At 47.2% G+C, this 16,399-nt stretch overlaps 2 protein-coding genes across 5 annotated transcripts in view; one reads left to right on the top strand and one right to left on the bottom strand.

The window, feature by feature from the left end:
- Window positions 1-16,399, bottom strand: part of LOC310670196 (zinc finger protein RFP-like) — a 127,038-nt gene that overhangs the window by 67,805 nt on the left and 42,834 nt on the right. The gene's annotated exons all lie outside the window — the stretch shown is intronic.
- On the top strand, window positions 3,366-16,386 carry LOC310670193 (uncharacterized protein). Of its 3 annotated transcripts, none has more exons than XM_083425039.1 (8): window positions 3,366-3,653; window positions 5,805-6,785; window positions 7,919-8,033; window positions 8,786-8,850; window positions 9,579-9,705; window positions 11,005-11,103; window positions 13,702-13,824; window positions 15,296-16,386. In XM_083425039.1, the coding sequence occupies exons 2-8, from the start codon at window positions 6,012-6,014 to the stop codon at window positions 16,375-16,377; spliced, it is 2,385 nt and encodes a 794-aa protein (XP_083281165.1). In that variant the 5' UTR covers window positions 3,366-3,653; window positions 5,805-6,011; the 3' UTR covers window positions 16,378-16,386. The 3 variants fall into 3 exon arrangements, with proteins under 3 accessions (XP_083281165.1, XP_083281167.1, XP_083281166.1); XM_083425040.1 differs by lacking the exon at window positions 3,366-3,653 and adding an exon at window positions 3,679-4,452; XM_083425041.1 differs by lacking the exon at window positions 13,702-13,824.

Raw genomic sequence — 16,399 nt, 5'->3', positions numbered from 1 at the left:
TATTTTCGACTCCCCTGGGTGCAGGAATTTAACCTTAATTATTTACAATTTTTGTTTAACCCGCAAGAAAGAAGGGCTTTTTCGCTGGCTAGGTTCAATTGTAATCCTTCTAACCTCCTTTGGGGTAGGTTGGCGGGTATGGCAGAAGGAGATAGGATCTGCCCATGTGATGCCCACCTGGTGGAAACTCTAGCTCTCATGGCCCTTAATTGCAAAATATATGATGATCTTCGCCAACAGTTCTTAGACCACCTGTGTATCCCAACATGGAAACCAGAGACAGAGGTTATACGCTTCTTATTACAGGGGAGAGACCAGGAGCTCACCAAGACAGTAGCCAAGTTCCTCTGTTTGATTTTCTGCTGCCAAAGTATGCTACAGGATCCTGCCCTTGCCGGACTCCCACAGAGGTGAAATAGATTGCTCGCCTCTTCTTTCCTTTGGCAAATGACTGTACAGTGGTACCTCTGGTTGCGAATGGGATCCGTTCCGGAGGCCCGTTCGCAACCTGAAAAGAGTGCAACCTGAAGCACTGTATCCGCGCAGGTGCGCGGCGTAATTTGGTGTGCATGCGCGAAGCGTGATTTAGCGTTTCTGCGCATGCACGAGCAGCGAAACCCAGAAGTAACCCTTTCTGGTACTTCTGGGTTGCTGCGGGACGTAACCTGAAAGAACGCAACATGAAGAAAACATAACATGAGGTATGACTGTACTGTTGAAATGGCGACGAGATCGCATTGGCCTATTTATTCTGAATGTTTCTAAATGATGCCAATAAAGGTTTGATGATGATGTTAAGGGTGCAGAGAGCTTAGGGAGATGCCCTATTCCGTGCCCAGATTCATAATTTCTTGGGTGGCTTAACCGTCAGACCCTCTTCCCAAGAAACTCTGAGAATTGTAGCTCTGTGAGGGGAATTGGGGGGGATGGAAGTGTCTCCTGAGAATGCCCAGCGCCCTTAACAAATGACAGCAATACACACTCCCCTGCTAATGTACAGATGGAGTCACTCATTTTTTCCTTCAGCACTAAAGAGATGACAGCCGTCTTCCAATATCTCAAGGGCTGTCCCATGGAAGAGGGCGCATGCTTGTTTCCTCCTGCTCTGGAGGGTAGGACTCGAACCCATGGCTTCAAGTTACAATAAAGGAGATTCCGACTAAACATCAGGGGAAATTTTCTCATGGTAAGAGCTGTCTGACAGTGGAAATGTCTCCCTCTGGAGGTTCCTTGAAGGTTTTTAAGGAGAGGTTGGAAGGCCCTGTGCCAGGGATGCTTTCTCTGAGATTCCTGCATTGCAGGGGGTTGGACTAGATGACCCTTGGGTCCCTTCCCGCTCTGTGATTCAGTGATAAACGTGCATTTGTTTACCCTGTTTTCCAGTTTGTCCCTGATTTAAAAGCCATGGTGTTTATTCTGAAAAGTCACTAGTTTCTAGGAAATCATTAATTCTCAGCCTGCACGACAAGCTAGGCCTCATCTGCACCAGAAAGTTCTTCCTGAAGTTTTTTTGGATTCCCCTTTCTTGCAACTTGAAGCCATTGGTTCGAGTCCCGCCATCCAGAGCCGGAGAAAACAAGCATGTTCCCTCTTCCACATGACAGCCCTTGTGATCTCATATCTCCTCTCAGTCTCCTCTTTTCCTGGCTAAACACACCCAGCTCCTTCAAACATGCCTTATAAGGCTTGGTTTCCAAACCATTGATCATCTTGGTTGCCCTCCTCTGTCCTCCATTTTGGCTTGTCAATATCCTCCTTAATTTTTTTAAAAACATATTTTTATTAAGCAATTTGAACATAACAAATTATCAAATCATATAATCACATACATTATTTCCCCCCTTTCCTCCCTCCCTCCCTCCCTCCCTCCCCGACTTCCCTCAGCCCCTCTTTCTGATTTCTCTGCACATATTATTCTCTGCATGTTATAAAATTATACATATCCTTGCGTTGTCTTTCTATCACGTTATTGTTGAATAGTGGGTAGACATGGCAGACGACACAGCGATTTCTCCAAAGCAGCTCTTTATTTTGTAAGCTGGAACAGAACTGAACTGCAAACAGCTCAGCCGGCCTGCTTTTATAGGCAGCCGGCTGTCAACATTGTAGCAACAACAACCCAGGGTTTCCCGCCTAAAATAACTGAGGTGGACCTGAGTGAAAACTATCTACAGTATCACCCTGCTGGCCCAGGGTGAGAACTTCAGTACATAACAGTTATCAACCAACAGATTTGTGTATGTTTATTCAAAACCTGCCAAGGAGTCCAGTTCATTTTGCATATCCTCCTTAAATCGTGGTGCTCAGAATTGGACGGTAAAAGCTGTTCAACGGTGGAACGGACACCCTCGGAAGTTGGTGGACTCTCCTTTCTTGGACGTTTTTAAGCAGCGGTTGGAGGGCCACCTGTCGTGTATGATTGAGATTCCTGCATCGCAAGGGGTTGGACTACAGGACCACTGAGTACCCTCCCAACTCTGCAATTCTGATTCCATAATGCCACTTTAAACAGCCATGGCTCCCCCTTACTAAATCTCTGCGGGAACCATAGCCCTGGGAGGGTAAGAACAAATAACAATAGAATTGTAGAACTAGAAGGGAACCCGACCTACCCCCCTCCCAGCAATGAAGGAATCATTTTGCCCAAGCTGGGCCTTGAACCCACAACCCTGAGATTAAAAGAATCTCCTGTCCTAGAGAGCTGTTGCCAGTCAGTGCAGACATCCTGAGCTAGATGGACCAACAGTCCGACTTGGCCTAAGGTAGATTCATAGCTGTCAACTTTTCCCTTTTCGTGCGAGGAATCCTATTCAGAATAAGGGAATTTCCCTTTAAAAAAAGGGAAACGTTGACAGATATGGGTAGATTCCTAATGTCCCTGGTGCGGTTTTGAACCATGACGTGGAATCAATTCCTTCTCCCTCCAGCGGCAGTTCCCTGCTTGCCTCCTACTCTGCCTTTGTTGTTGTTGTTTAGTTGTTTAGTCGTGTCCGCCTCTTCGTGACCCCCTGGACCAGAGCACGCCAGGCACTCCTGTCTTCCACTGCCTCCCGCAGTTTGGTCAAACTCATGCTGGTAGCTTCGAGAACACTGTCCAACCATCTCGTCCTCTGTCGTCCCCTTCTCCTTGTGCCCTCCATCTTTCCCAACATCAGGGTCTTTTCCAGGGAGTCTTCTCTTCTCATGAGGTGGCCAAAGTACTGGAGCCTCAGCTTCAGGATCTGTCCTTCCAGTGAGCACTCAGGGCTGATTTCCTTAAGAATGGATAGGTTTGATCTTCTTGCAGTCCATGGGACTCTCAAGAGTCTCCTCCAGCACCATAATTCAAAAGCATCATCCTTCTTTATGCTCCAGCTCTCACTTCCATATATCACTACTGGGAAAACCAGAGCTTTAACTATACGCACCTTTGCATATATACTCTGCCTTTGGAAAGGGTTAAGAAAAAGGAGAAGATGGAGCCCAGCTTCCTAGAAAGGCTGCCGAGAAGGAGGGATGCCAAAAGGACCTTCCTGTGTTGTTATTGCTATTCTTCTTATTCTGCCTCCTTCTCTCCCTCCCTTCTGGGCTTGCAGAGGCCTCCTTGGCTCAGAGACACACACAGGGATCTTTGGGAAGGGGCAGAGGTGCTGCTTGCAGGGCGTGCTGGAGGGGTGAGTTGAAAGAAGGGGGGGGGAGGCGGGTGGCTGTTTTTGGACAAAGGGAATATTTCATCTGCAAGGGATGGAAGAGTAAAAAGAGGGAGAAAAGGCATCTGAACAGGGACCTGTAAGGAGCAGGGATGATGCTCTCTCACCCCGGCCCTTGCATGAGGTTGCAAGGATGTAGTCATTATTAATATTATTGTTTGCATCTATTGCTCAGGTTTGGAGAGTTGCGTCTGAAATAAACAGAACGAGAGGAAGAAACTCCTCTGGGGTGCAAAGATTTATGATTACGGTTTGCTTATGTTGTTTTTGTCAAAAAAAGCAGGCAAACCACGACCACGAAGACAGGGGAGATTCTCTTGTTTATTTCTTGTTGTCTCAGGCTGCTGGGGGGAAAAGCACAGGAGCTTGGCACAGGGTGGAAATGTGGCAACTCAGTGTCGTTCCCACAACACAGGTGGCAACTGTGCGGAGTGTGAATGTCAGGAGAAAATGTTTGTTTTCCGTGCCTCTGGCTTCTGTAATGAACACAGGAGCATGGTAGATGCAGAAAGGTGGCGACTAATGTTGATTCTGCAGTTCAGGTGGGAAAATTGGGGGAAGGGGTGTCAGGAAACAAATGTCCCCCTTGTTTATTTTCGGTGTCTCTGGCTGCTGTAATAGGTACAGGAGTGAGACGGGGTGGAAAGGTGGCAGCAATAATATTCACGCACATTAGGAGGCAAAATTTAGGGGAGGGTGTCAGGAAAAAATGTCCCTTTGCTTAATTTCTGGGTCTCTCAGGCTGCACAGGTACGTGACAGAGGTAAGGAAGGTGGCGACCTAATGGTGTTTCTACAATTCTGGCAGGAATTTTTTTGTGGGGGTGTTGTCAGGGATAGTTGTAAGGGTCTGAGTTGCTGAATTATAAAATTAGAAGGAACCTCAAGTGTTGTCTTGTCCAACCCCCTGCAATGCAGGATTATAATTTTTTGCACAACATGGGCCTCAAACCCACGACCCTGAGATTAAGGGTCTCGTGCTCTACCGACTGAGCTATCCCAGGTTTTGGATCCTTTCAGCAGGAGCAAAATAAGAGTCTTCTCTAATGTGTACACAATGGAATAAGCCACACGTGCTTATTTAGCTATCTGCCTCTTCTAACTAAAGCAACCAGGAGGAGGTGGGTTCTAATTTTAAAATCAAATGCAGCTTGTAGGGATTCTGCACAACTTTCCTTTCAGGGATTCTCTGAAAGGAAAGAAATGGGGGGGTGCCTCCTGATGGAAGGTAAGTCTGTCTAAAGAGGAGTAAAGGTAAAGGGACCCCTGACCGTTAAGTCCAGTTGTGGCCGACTCTGGGGTTGCGGCGCTCATCTCGCTACAGCTTCCGGGTCATGTGGCCAGCATGACTAAGCCGCTTCTGGCGAGCCAGAGCAGAGCACGGAAACGCTGTTTACCTTCCCACCGGAGTGGTACCTATTTATCTACTTGCACTTGGACGTGCTTTTGAACTGCTAGGTTGACAGGAGCAGGGACTGAGCAACGGCACCCCCCCCCGCACCCCCGTCAGGGGGATTCCAACCGCAGACCTTCTGATCAGCAAGTCCTAGGCTCTGTGGTTTAACCCATTATGTCCCAAATCCTTTGTCCATTACCAACCTGACCTGTTAATCTTTTGTATGCCACTCTAAAAGCAAGCTATACATTTTAGATAATAATTTAATATTATTTTCTCACAAATCTTTTTGAAATCTTGATATTTCACAACTGAAACCTTTATTTTTAACTATCTTAAATCATTTAGTTGGTTGCTTTCGAACTGCTAGGTTGGCGGGAGCAGGGACCAAGCAACGGGAGCTCACCCCGTCAGCAAGTCCTAGGCTCTGTGGTTTAACCCACGCGCCACCCGCGTCTCTCTAAAGAGGGGTAGTCAGATGAAAAAGAGGGCAGGGGTCCTGTGCCCTTAATAGTTGTAAAGAAGAAAGAGCAATGGAGGCTGGTCCTTGAGGCCCTAGGGCAAATGGGGCACTGCCCCACCAACCTCTGACTGACTCAACCTGCCTGCCTTCCTAGTTACATCCAGCCCAGGGAGGTGGCATTTTCCAACATGGTGGACAAGACAGGTCTGATCCAGCAGAACTCTTCATCCGATATGCTTATGTCTTCTTTTCTTTAGGGAGAAGCCTGTCCCCTGGCTTGAGAATGAATCCACCTTCTGGGTGACCCATCTCTATCCTCCAAAGATCCCTAAAGATCTAGCCCATCAGCCTTTCCTAAAGATTTTGCGTTTTACAGGGCCGAAGCAGCCTCCCTCTAGTTAAGAGGCACAGAGCAAATCTGTAGATCCAGCTCCGTTGAGGCGAAAGAGAAAGAGGCCTCTTCGATGTCTGGAGAATCAGGGATGGCAACTGTGGGCTTCCAATTTCAGCCTTTATTTGCTCACGAGTTGCCTGCAGGAATTAAATTGGAAGAGGCAGAAGCACCAGACTATTCAATTGGAGAAGAACAAGAAGACGAAGGCCGCCATTTTGTGCAAGCTGGGACGGCCCAAGGCTTTTCCAAAGGTCCGCCACTGCTACAGATTAAACAGGAACCCGAGGAAGGTTTGGCCCAACACTGGGAAATCCAGTGGCATGACTTTTTGAGGGGCCTGCAGCTGCCTCAAGCTGGATGGCATAACCCGCAGCTTCGATGGGGCGATAAGGTCTCCATCGGAGAGGAAGCCCAAAGTGACCGGTGTCCTAGAGCGCTGAGGTTGACCCAAATCTCGCCAGATCTCAACGCGGAAGGCCCAAAGAGCCTGCATGCCAGAGGGAGGGGAGATGCCAAGGTGGAAAGGGGAACTGTCCTGGGTGACATTAGCGCCGAAATCCAGCGCAAACGCTTCAGACACTTCTGCTACCGGGAGATGGAGGGACCCCAAGAGATTTGCAGGCGGCTCCGGGAGCTGTGCTGTCAGTGGCTGAAGCCGGAGAAGCACACCAAGGAGCAGATGGTTGAGATGCTGGTCCTGGAGCAGTTCTTGGCCGTCCTGCCCTCGGAGATCCAGGCCTGGGTCAAGGCAGGGGGCGCAGAGAGCTGTGCCGAAGCGGTGGCCCTGGCAGAGGACTTCCTGCTGAGCCAGGAAGAGGATGCGCCTCAGGGATGGGAACGGAAGGTGAGGCCACCAAATATCCGAAGGGGCACTTATCATTATTATTATTTTTTAAAAAACCTTTTTTTGCAGAGCAGTACAGTGGTACCTCAGGTTAAGAACTTAATTCGTTCTGGAGGTCCGTTCTTAACCTGAAACTGTTCTTAAGCTGAGGTACCAATTTAGCTAAGGGGCCTCCCGCTGCCGCCGGAGCACGATTTCTGTTCTCATCCTGAAGCAAACTTCTTAACTCGAGGTACTATTTCTGGGTTAGCAGAGTCTGTAACCTGAAGCGTCTGTAACCCGAGATACCACTGTACAGTGGTGCCCCGCAAGACGAATGCCTTGCAAGACGGAAAACCCGCAAGACGAAAGGGTTTTCCGTTTGCAGAGGCGCTTCGCAAGACGAATTTCCCTATGGGCTTGCTTCGCAAGACAAAAAATGACGAAAAAATCTGAATTTTTCCCCCGCTCCAAAACCCCTTTTCCTGAAGCACTAAGCTGCTAAAAGCATTTTAGCAGCAAAACCGCTAATCCCCCAAGCCTTAAAAAGCCGTTTTTAGTCCTTAAATTGTCAATAGCGCTAATCCGTCAATGGGCTTGCTTCGCAAGACGAAAAAACCGCAAGACGAAAAGACCCGCGGAATGGATTATTTTCGTCTTGCGAGGCACCACTGTATACAAAAGGCCATCAAACTGCCAAATTAAACAATCCAAGCAAAACATCAAAACCCATTAAATGGGATCCTGCTCACTCCATACTCATGACTGCACTCCATTTTCTGGCTGCCCATTTATTATCAACGGCAACAGAACCCGCCCTCTAAACTCCTCTAAAACAAGATTTGCCAGCCCTGTGCCTTCTAGGTGTTGCTGGACTCCAACTCCCATCAGCCTTTGCGGCTAGCATGGTCAATGGTCTGGGATGATGGGAGTTGTAGTCCAGCAACATCCGGAGGTGCTTATAGGTTTCCCCATTCCTGGCTAGAATAGCACTGTTTCCTTTTGGTACTCCTCCTAACTTCTGTCACTCTGCCCTGAACAAGGGGGGCCTTCCCCACAGGCATCTAGTAAGAATAGGATGCTGGACTAGATGGGCCAACTGGTCTGATCCAGAATACTCTTCTGATGCTCTTATGTCCTCTCTGTTGCTCCAGGTACCTGAGGAGGAAAAAAGGGAGACTGCTCTGGGTCTCCTCTCACCTTTGGGTGTTCAGCCAGGACCTTTATGCAAGGAGGAGGAGGAGGAGAATGAAGATGCCAGTCTGCTTGGTAAGGAGTTATGGGATGGATGAGACTTTACAAAAGTGGCTTGTTTACAAAGGTTTTGTTTCCTTCAGTCATGAATTCAAGGGGGCATAGGCCTAGGTATATGTGTATAACATTAAACATAAACAACCTACATTTAAAGCTGATTCATACCATCACGGCTTCCCCCAAAGGATCCTGGGAAGACCCCTATTCTGTACCCAGAGCCACAATTCCCAGAGCGGTTTTACAATAATAAAAAGGTAAAGGGACCCCTGACCATTAGGTCCAGGCGTGACCGACTCTGGGGTTGTGGCGCTCATCTCGCTTTACTGGCCGAGGGAGCCGGCGTACAGCTTCCGGGTCATGTGGCCAGCATGACTAAGCTGCTTCTGGCAAACCAGAGCAGCACATGGAAACGCCGTTTACCTTCCCACCGGAGCAGTCCCTATTTATCTACTTGCACTTTGACGTGCTTTTGAACTGCTAGGTTGGCAGGAGCAGGGACTGAGCAAAGGAAGCTCACCCCGTCGCAGGGATTCGAACCGCCGACCTTCTGATCGGCAAGCCCTAGGCTCTGTGGTTTAGACCACAGCACCACCCGCGTCCCTTTTAAATATTGTGGCTATTACTTTAGAACAATAGTATTGTAGAGTAGAATAATATAACTGTAGAATTAGAAGAGTGGAGACCTGAGAAATGTTTTGAATAAATGAAACGAACATAATGGTGGCCTGTCTCCCATTTTGCCTCTCCCATCCCTTCCCGCCTTGTAGCCAGTGGGACACAGCCTCTGATTTCCTGTGGCTCATCTCTTCATCCTGCTCCGGAGCCAACTCAGGTAAGGCCTCAACATGGGAGTTGCGGAGGTTGGGGAGAGAAGGCGAGGAAGAGGGAATAGAGATGTAGTTGAGGTGGTTTGCCATGTGGTTGAGAATTTGCTGGATGTTGGATGCACACACTTTTTTCTGGTTCGTACCTTGGGAGTCAAACGGAATCCATTCCAGAAGTCCGTTCGACTTCCAGAACATTTCTGTTCTCATCCTGAAGTAAAGTTCTTAACCCGAGGTACTATTTCTGGGTGAGTGGAGTCTATAACCTGAAGCGTCTGTAACCCGAGGTACCACTGTATTTAAAATGCATCTCTGGGTTATTTGTGGGGCATAGGAATTCATTTATTCTTTTCCTTTCAAAATATAGCCTGGCACCCCACAAGGTCTGAGGGACAGTGGCTGAAAATGTTTGCTGACCCCTGGGTTAGAGTGTCGGACTAGAACCTGGGTAATCCCAGCCATGAACCTTACTGGCCGACCTTGGGCCTGTCACTGTCTCTTAGCCTAACCCACCTTACAAGGTTGTTGAGGTGATGACCCCCCTCTATTGCTGGGGGTTGGACTAGATGACCCTTAGGACCCCCTTCCAACTCTATAATTATATGATAACAACAGGAGATGAGCTGGGGGGGAGTGTGAACCAATTACATCCGCTTGAGCTCCTGGGGGGATATAAAGGCAATAAATAATAATTTAGACAGCAAACGTTGAGGAAGCGACATTTTCCTCATTTCAGGGACCGTTGGCCTTCGAGGAGGTGGCGGTTTACTTTGCAGAGGAAGAATGGGCCTTGATGGATCCGGACCAAAGAGTTCTGTACAAGGAGGTCACGCTGGAGAATTATGGGAATATGGCCTCATTGGGTAAGAATCTCCTCTCAAGTAGCCTGTAAGGGAGCAAAGGGGAGGGAAAGAGCAGCTTGTGTCTTCCTTTTTTTTAATAAATATTTTATTAAGTTTTACATACAAAATGAAACAACAAAAGATGAACAACAACAAAAACGAAAAAAGAAATACAATATTACACAAACACAAAACAGCAAAAAGTATCAAGAAAAAAGACAAAAATAAAAACAATTTTATCTTCATTATATTCCTTGCATTAACTTATTTCTCCGACTTCCCCAGACCTCCCTTCTCTGTATTCCAAATCATATATTCAGACAACAAATCCCTTCCCTCTGTCTTAATTAATTTTAATCTTAATTTTAGTATCTTAATATAACTTGATTTTCTTGTATCTTAAAATATTAGATCTTTTAATTTTTAAACTTTTTACTAATAACCTTTCACATTCAATCTGATGTCTTCTAACATTCATTAATCTTATAATATTTCTGTAGATAATCTTTAAACTTCCTCCAATCTTCTTTCACTTTCGCAGCTTGTGTCTTCCATGTATGTCAACCACGACTATTTATCAGGGATAGTCTCCTCTTTAAAAATAGAATTGACTCTAGTACAGTCATACATTGGAAGTCAAACGAAATCCTTTCCGGAAGTCCATTCAACTTTGGAAACAAAGCGCAGCTTTTGATTGGCTGCAGGAAGCTCCTGCAGCCAATTGGAAGCCGCGGAAGCCCCGTCGGACGTTCGGCTTCTAAAAATAGTTCGCAAACCGGAACACTCACTTCCGGGTTTGCGGCATTTGGGAGACAAAATGCTTGAGAAGTAAGCTGTTTGAAAACCAAGGTACGACTGTATGTCCCTTCCGTTTCTTAGCTTACAAGTGGAACCTGCGATAAAATGTTGCAGCAGAGTCAACTTCAGTTTGGAATTCTGGCTGGCTGCACCCCTTTTTCTCTCATTTGATTTCCCCTTCTGCTCAGCTTTCCACTCTGTCCTCCAACATATACTGAAAGATAGGAGACCGTTGGAGGGTTTTGGTATATAGTTAGATAAATAATGAAATTATTATTCCCCTCACAGAGCTACAAGTCCCAGAATTCCTGGGTAGAGAGGGACTGATTGTTAAGCTACTCTGGGAATTGCAGCTCTGCAGTTGTATGTTTTTAAGTGTTCCTTCATCTTTTTAAAAAACAGGGAAATATTTCCCCGTAGATAGAAAAGTAGCAGGTCAGGGACACGTTTTTTTTAGCTTAGATGATTTGAGATGACAGAAATCACTCCTTAACTTCCTGTGTTTTCTTCCCTTCTGTAAAGGACTTTTGATTCCCAAACCAGACCCTGTCCCCTGGCCGGAAGGAAAGGAAGATTTATTCACTCAAGACCCTGAGGAAACAGGAAAAGGAGGTTTTGCAGGTAACTGCTCACCTGTGTGATTCATGCCTAAAAAAATTTATAATCCCCCCTAAGAGCTGGTGAGGTTGCCAAAATTTATTCTCATGTGCACTATATATAGATCTAAATAATATTTATATTTCAAAGGCACACCCAAACAATTTGAGGAGTTATTTGATAATTCCAAAGAGTTCAGAAATTGTTTCGGCTGATTTTGGAAGTGATGTTCTCACTCTGAATTGTATTTGCCATCACCAAGACAACCCAAGGACGTCTTTCAGTGCAACAAATGGAGACTCAGGAGTTGTCTGGGACTCCTGCCCAGGTGATTGGAGTGACTGTGCCCTTTTGGTTCTGTGAGTGAGACATAGCTCCGTGACGATAAGCATACAGAGTACCGCAGGTCCATCTCCACTTAAAGTATCCCACAGAGCAGGACTAGAAAAAGGCCTCTGCCTGCGACACTGGATTGCTGCCAGTCAGAGTTGGCATTACTGAACTGGATGGCCAAATGGTCTAATCCACATAGGGTATCTTCCCCTGTTCCTAGGCCTTTGAGGAATCCCCTGTAGTTCAGTGACAGAGCTAGGGATGAGGGAGAAATTATATTCACTCGTACTTTCTGAAGCAATACATAAACTGAAACACAGATATCTTTCTAAATTTGCACTTCTCCAGATTTTTCAGTGGAGTTCTCCGACCAAGTGAGGTGTACAAAAAATGCATATACTAAAGAGTGCAGGAAGATGATCCCCTCAGGATTCATTGTTTTTAACTTTGACCCTGGGCTGCGTAATTATTATTATTATTATTATTATTATTATTAGTTATACCCCGCCCATCTGGCTGGGTTTCCCCAGCCACTCTGGGCGGCTTCCAACCGAATATTAAAAACACAATACAGCATTAAACATTAAAAACTTCCCTAAACAGGCCTGCCTTCAGATGTTTCTTAAAAGTAAGATAGTTGCTTATTTCCTTGACATCTGATGGGAGGGCATTCCACAGGGCAGGTGCCACTACCGAGAAGGCCCTCTGCCTGGTTCTCTGTAACCTCACTTCTTGCAGTGAGGGAGCCGCCAGAAGGCCCTCAGAGCTGGACCTTTTAAAGCATATTAGAAGCACATTATTTCTTTTGAAGAATTCTGGGTACTGCTAGGAGCCAGTGTGGTGTAGTGGTTAAGAGCGGTAGTCTCGTACTCTGGGGAACCGGGTTCGCGTCTCCGCTCCTCCACATGCAACTGCTGGGTGACCTTGGGCCAGTCACACTTCTTTGAAGTCTCTCAGCCCCACTCACCTCACAGAGTGTTTGTTGTGGGGGAGGAAGGGAAAGGAGAATGTTAGCCGCTTTGAGACTCCTTAAAGGGAGTGAAAGGCAGGATATCAAATCCAAACTCTCCTCTTCTTCTTCTTCTTCTTCTTCTTCTTCTTCTTCTTCTATTGACCCCTCACATTTTGAGGGAAATAATGTGCTTTGAAGGTCTTGCCAAAAGCAAGGGGGTTCTTTTCACCCCAAGGGTTCGGGAGTAAATGTGTGATGTAAGTGGTGAAGAAGTGGTAAAGATTTATTAAACAGCAGCAAAATCATTCGCAAGAGTAACAACGTACCAAGCAAGCCGATGGTGACACCTCCCTTCAGCTGCAAAGAGACAGAGAGACCTCAAGCTGGCCAATGGGTCGCACAAAATCCGATGGCAGCCTTCTGGCCTGCGCCAAAGCTCAACTCTCTAGGTCAAATGCTAGGGCTTGCATCCATGAGGTGCAATTGCTAAATTACCTGCACCGGGCACCAGGGATCTCATTATCTGGCAAACAGGTAGGCAGGCAAACAGGATATTGGGATCCTCCCAGTGTACTGCAGTACAGGGAACAATGTACCATGTACAGGGAACAATCCCATGAATCAGGACTTGAGGCTTGGAAAGCAGACAGCACAATTCAGCGTTAACCACTGCCAGGCTTAGGAAAGCAGTGAAGGCCTGCTTCTGTGAAAGGCCACACACAATGGTGGACATCATCATCATCACAATTTATTATTTATACCCCATCTGGCTGGGCTTCCCCAGCCACTCTGGGCAGCTCCCAACAGAATATTAAAAACACGATAAAACATCAGACATTAAAAACTTCCCTAAACAGGGTTGCCTTCAGAAACAGTTGTGCCAGGCCACTGACACCTCCCTGGGTTACAACAGTGTTTCCCAAATGTGGATCTCCTGTTGTTTTTGGACTACAATTCCCATCACCCCTGACCATGGAACCTGCTAGCTAGGGATGATGGGAGTTGTAGTCCAAAACAACAGGACATCCACATTTGGGAAACCCTGGGGACTCAGCTGAATTGGTAAAGAAAAATGCCTTTTATATGTGTTGTATATGCAGTATAACACTGTGACACCAGATGACTTTGTGGAGTCCCGACTTTCCCAACCCAATTTCCCTGTGTGAGTTTATAATACGTTTAACCGAAACGCTTCTTTGATGTCTCTAGATCCAGCCAGGGTTACAATATATTTTCTGGTGTTTCCACTACAGTATAGGTTGTGCGCAGTCTAGAACCCTTTTATGAAAAAGGGACTCCTATTTCCCTCCTGGTCTTTCTCTTTCCCTGCGTCACAGCTGCAAATGAGATCAAAGAAGAACCTCCTCCGGGAGCAGGGATCCCACATCTGGAAGACACGCCCCACGTTTTCCCAGGGGGATCTCAGGATGACATTTTCCTGGCAGCCGAGTACTGTGAAAGTAAGTATTCAAAAGGAAGGAGTGCCACAGCTCAGGGGGTGTTTGTTGGGTTAGGGCCTCCTCTAGGTTGTTTTTCTCCCAGTATGTTTCCGAGCACAATTCAAAGTGTTGGTGCTGTTGTAAATAAAAAATATGCCCTTTTCCCTTATGGGGTATCCAAGAGCCCATATAGAATCCTTACATAGGTTCCCTATTGGTAGGAGAGAGTAACAGAGGCCAACCAGAGAATATTGAGAAGCAAAGCAGCTAGTAAGCCTGATCTTTATTGATCTGTTGCAACAGGGTGCTCCCCTCACACGCAGGAGAGGAAGAGGACCCCCAAAATTGCTGTGCAAGGGCTTATAAAGACCTTGAAATTCCCATCCTGTAGATCAAGACAACCCCAGAAACATTATGCATACATCACAGAAGGGGTGTAACCTAAGACCACCCCTCAGATACATCCCACCTACATCACAGAAATTTAAATGTTTTTTCTCCTGTCACAGTTTATCTCCTGTCTGGCAAGTTACTTGATTGGATTTCCTGGGGAGCCTGGCCATTCTTTTGTAGTGGTAAAATACTTATTTCCTGGGCCAGGTCACAGGCTCACACCTTATTCAAACAGACATATCTTGTGAGGAAAGAGACAATGGGGAGGCTTTTCCAGTTTAACCTTGCAGAAAAAGGATTTGGTCAGTTTAGGAATCAAAATGGTTCCAGGTTGGTCTTCCTGTGTTGATCTATGTATGTGCAGTTATGAACATTACCATATATCTAAGACCATAAAATTCCTATCACATTATTGACCTTTAAAGCCCCAAATGGCTTCCGTCCAGTATACCTGAAGGAGCGTCTCCACTCCCATCGTTCTGCCTGGACACTGAGATCCAGCACCGAGGGCCTTCTGGCGGTTCCCTCGCTGCGAGAAGCGAGGTTACAGGGAACCAGACAAAGGGCCTTTTCTGTGGCACCCGCCCTGTGGAACGCCCTCCCTTCAGATGTGAAGGAAATAAGTAGCTATCTTATCTTTAAAAGACACCTGAAGGCAGCACTGTTTAGGGAAGTTTTTAATATTTAATGCTGTATTGTTTTTAACACTTGATTGGGAGCTGCCCAGCGTGGCTGGGGAAACTCAGCCAGATGGGTGGGATATAAATAAATTATTATTATTTCTAAAGTTTTCTCTCTGTGTGTCTACACCTCACTAAACCTTGCAGTTCCCCTGAGCCTAATATCTTGTGTGTAAATGGTACTGTTTTGTCTTAAAAAGCAGCAGCACTCACAACCCAAACCTCCGAGTTTGAGAAGAAATGTTCCAGTCAGACACAATGGGCTTCATCCTATCACCTCAAAACTCTTGCCACCTTTGTTTTGAAGCGGTAGGATGGAGTCCATTGTTCTGCCTCCATGGTACCTTCTGTTTTCCTCCTCTCCTATCAGATGGAGTGATATCTCGGCCTGTGTTTTCTTGTCTCTCTAATCTCTTCAGGCGACGGCACTGCCAGTGAGAGCGAGATGGGCAGGACGCATCAAGAAGGCCCTAGGTCAGCCAGTTCTGACGGGAGGTTCCCGGGGGTTTCCGTTTCTGTGAAGTCCGAAGCCTTCGATCAGGGCTACAAGTCCGACAGGCAGCAGTGGCAGCGGGCCGTGAAGATGTGGGGCATCTCCATTCAGGAGGTGGAAACCGCCGTGGCTGATAACGCGATCCGCGCAGGAGAGGAGTGCCACATGTGCCGCAAATGCGGGCAGGGGTTCGAGCACCAATCGGGGCTCATCGTGCACCAGATGATCCACACGGCCGAGAGGCCCTACGAGTGCCTTGAGTGCGGGAAGAGCTTCTGCCAGAGGGAGAACCTTCTTGCACACCAGAGAATCCACTTGGGGGAGAGGCCTTACGAGTGCCCGCAGTGCGGGAAGAGCTTCAGCACGCGGTCGCATCTTATCACCCACCAGAGAATCCACACGGGCGAGAAGCCATACGAGTGTTTGCACTGTGCGAAGAGCTTCAGCAACAAGTCCTCGCTCGTCACCCACCAGAGGATCCATACTGGGGAGAAGCCTTACGAGTGTCCGCAGTGCGGGAAGAGCTTCTGCCAGAGCGGGCAGCTGATCAGACACCAGAGAATCCACACGGGAGAGAAGCCCTACGCTTGCCTACAGTGTGGGAAATGCTTCTGCCAGAGAGGACAGCTGATTCGACACCAGAGGATGCACACGGGGGAGAAGCCTTATGAGTGCCTTCAGTGCGGGAAAAACTTCAGCAGGAAGTCATACCTTGACATTCACCTGCGGATGCACACGGGAGAGAAGCCTTACGGGTGCCCCGAGTGTGGGAAAAGCTTCTGCCAGAGTGCGCAGTTGATTCGGCACCAGCGGATCCACACGGGGGAGAAGCCATTCGCGTGTTCTGAGTGTGGGAAAAGCTTCTTCCAGAAGGAGAAGCTGGTAAGACACCAGAGAACCCATGCGGAATCAAAACCACACGAATGCTCAAAGTGCCAAAAAACCTTCCCCCGGAAAGATAAGCTCATGCATCACCAGAAAACCCATGCAGTGCTTGACACCTTATGAATGTTTCCTCTTTTTTAAAAAA

The sequence above is a fragment of the Podarcis tiliguerta genome, assembly GCF_965153285.1.
Source record: "Podarcis tiliguerta genome assembly, chromosome: 2".
In the NCBI taxonomy this organism is placed as follows: Eukaryota; Metazoa; Chordata; class Lepidosauria; order Squamata; family Lacertidae; genus Podarcis; species Podarcis tiliguerta.
Note: the sequence above shows the minus strand (reverse complement) of the source record. Positions and strands in the feature narration are given on the sequence as shown.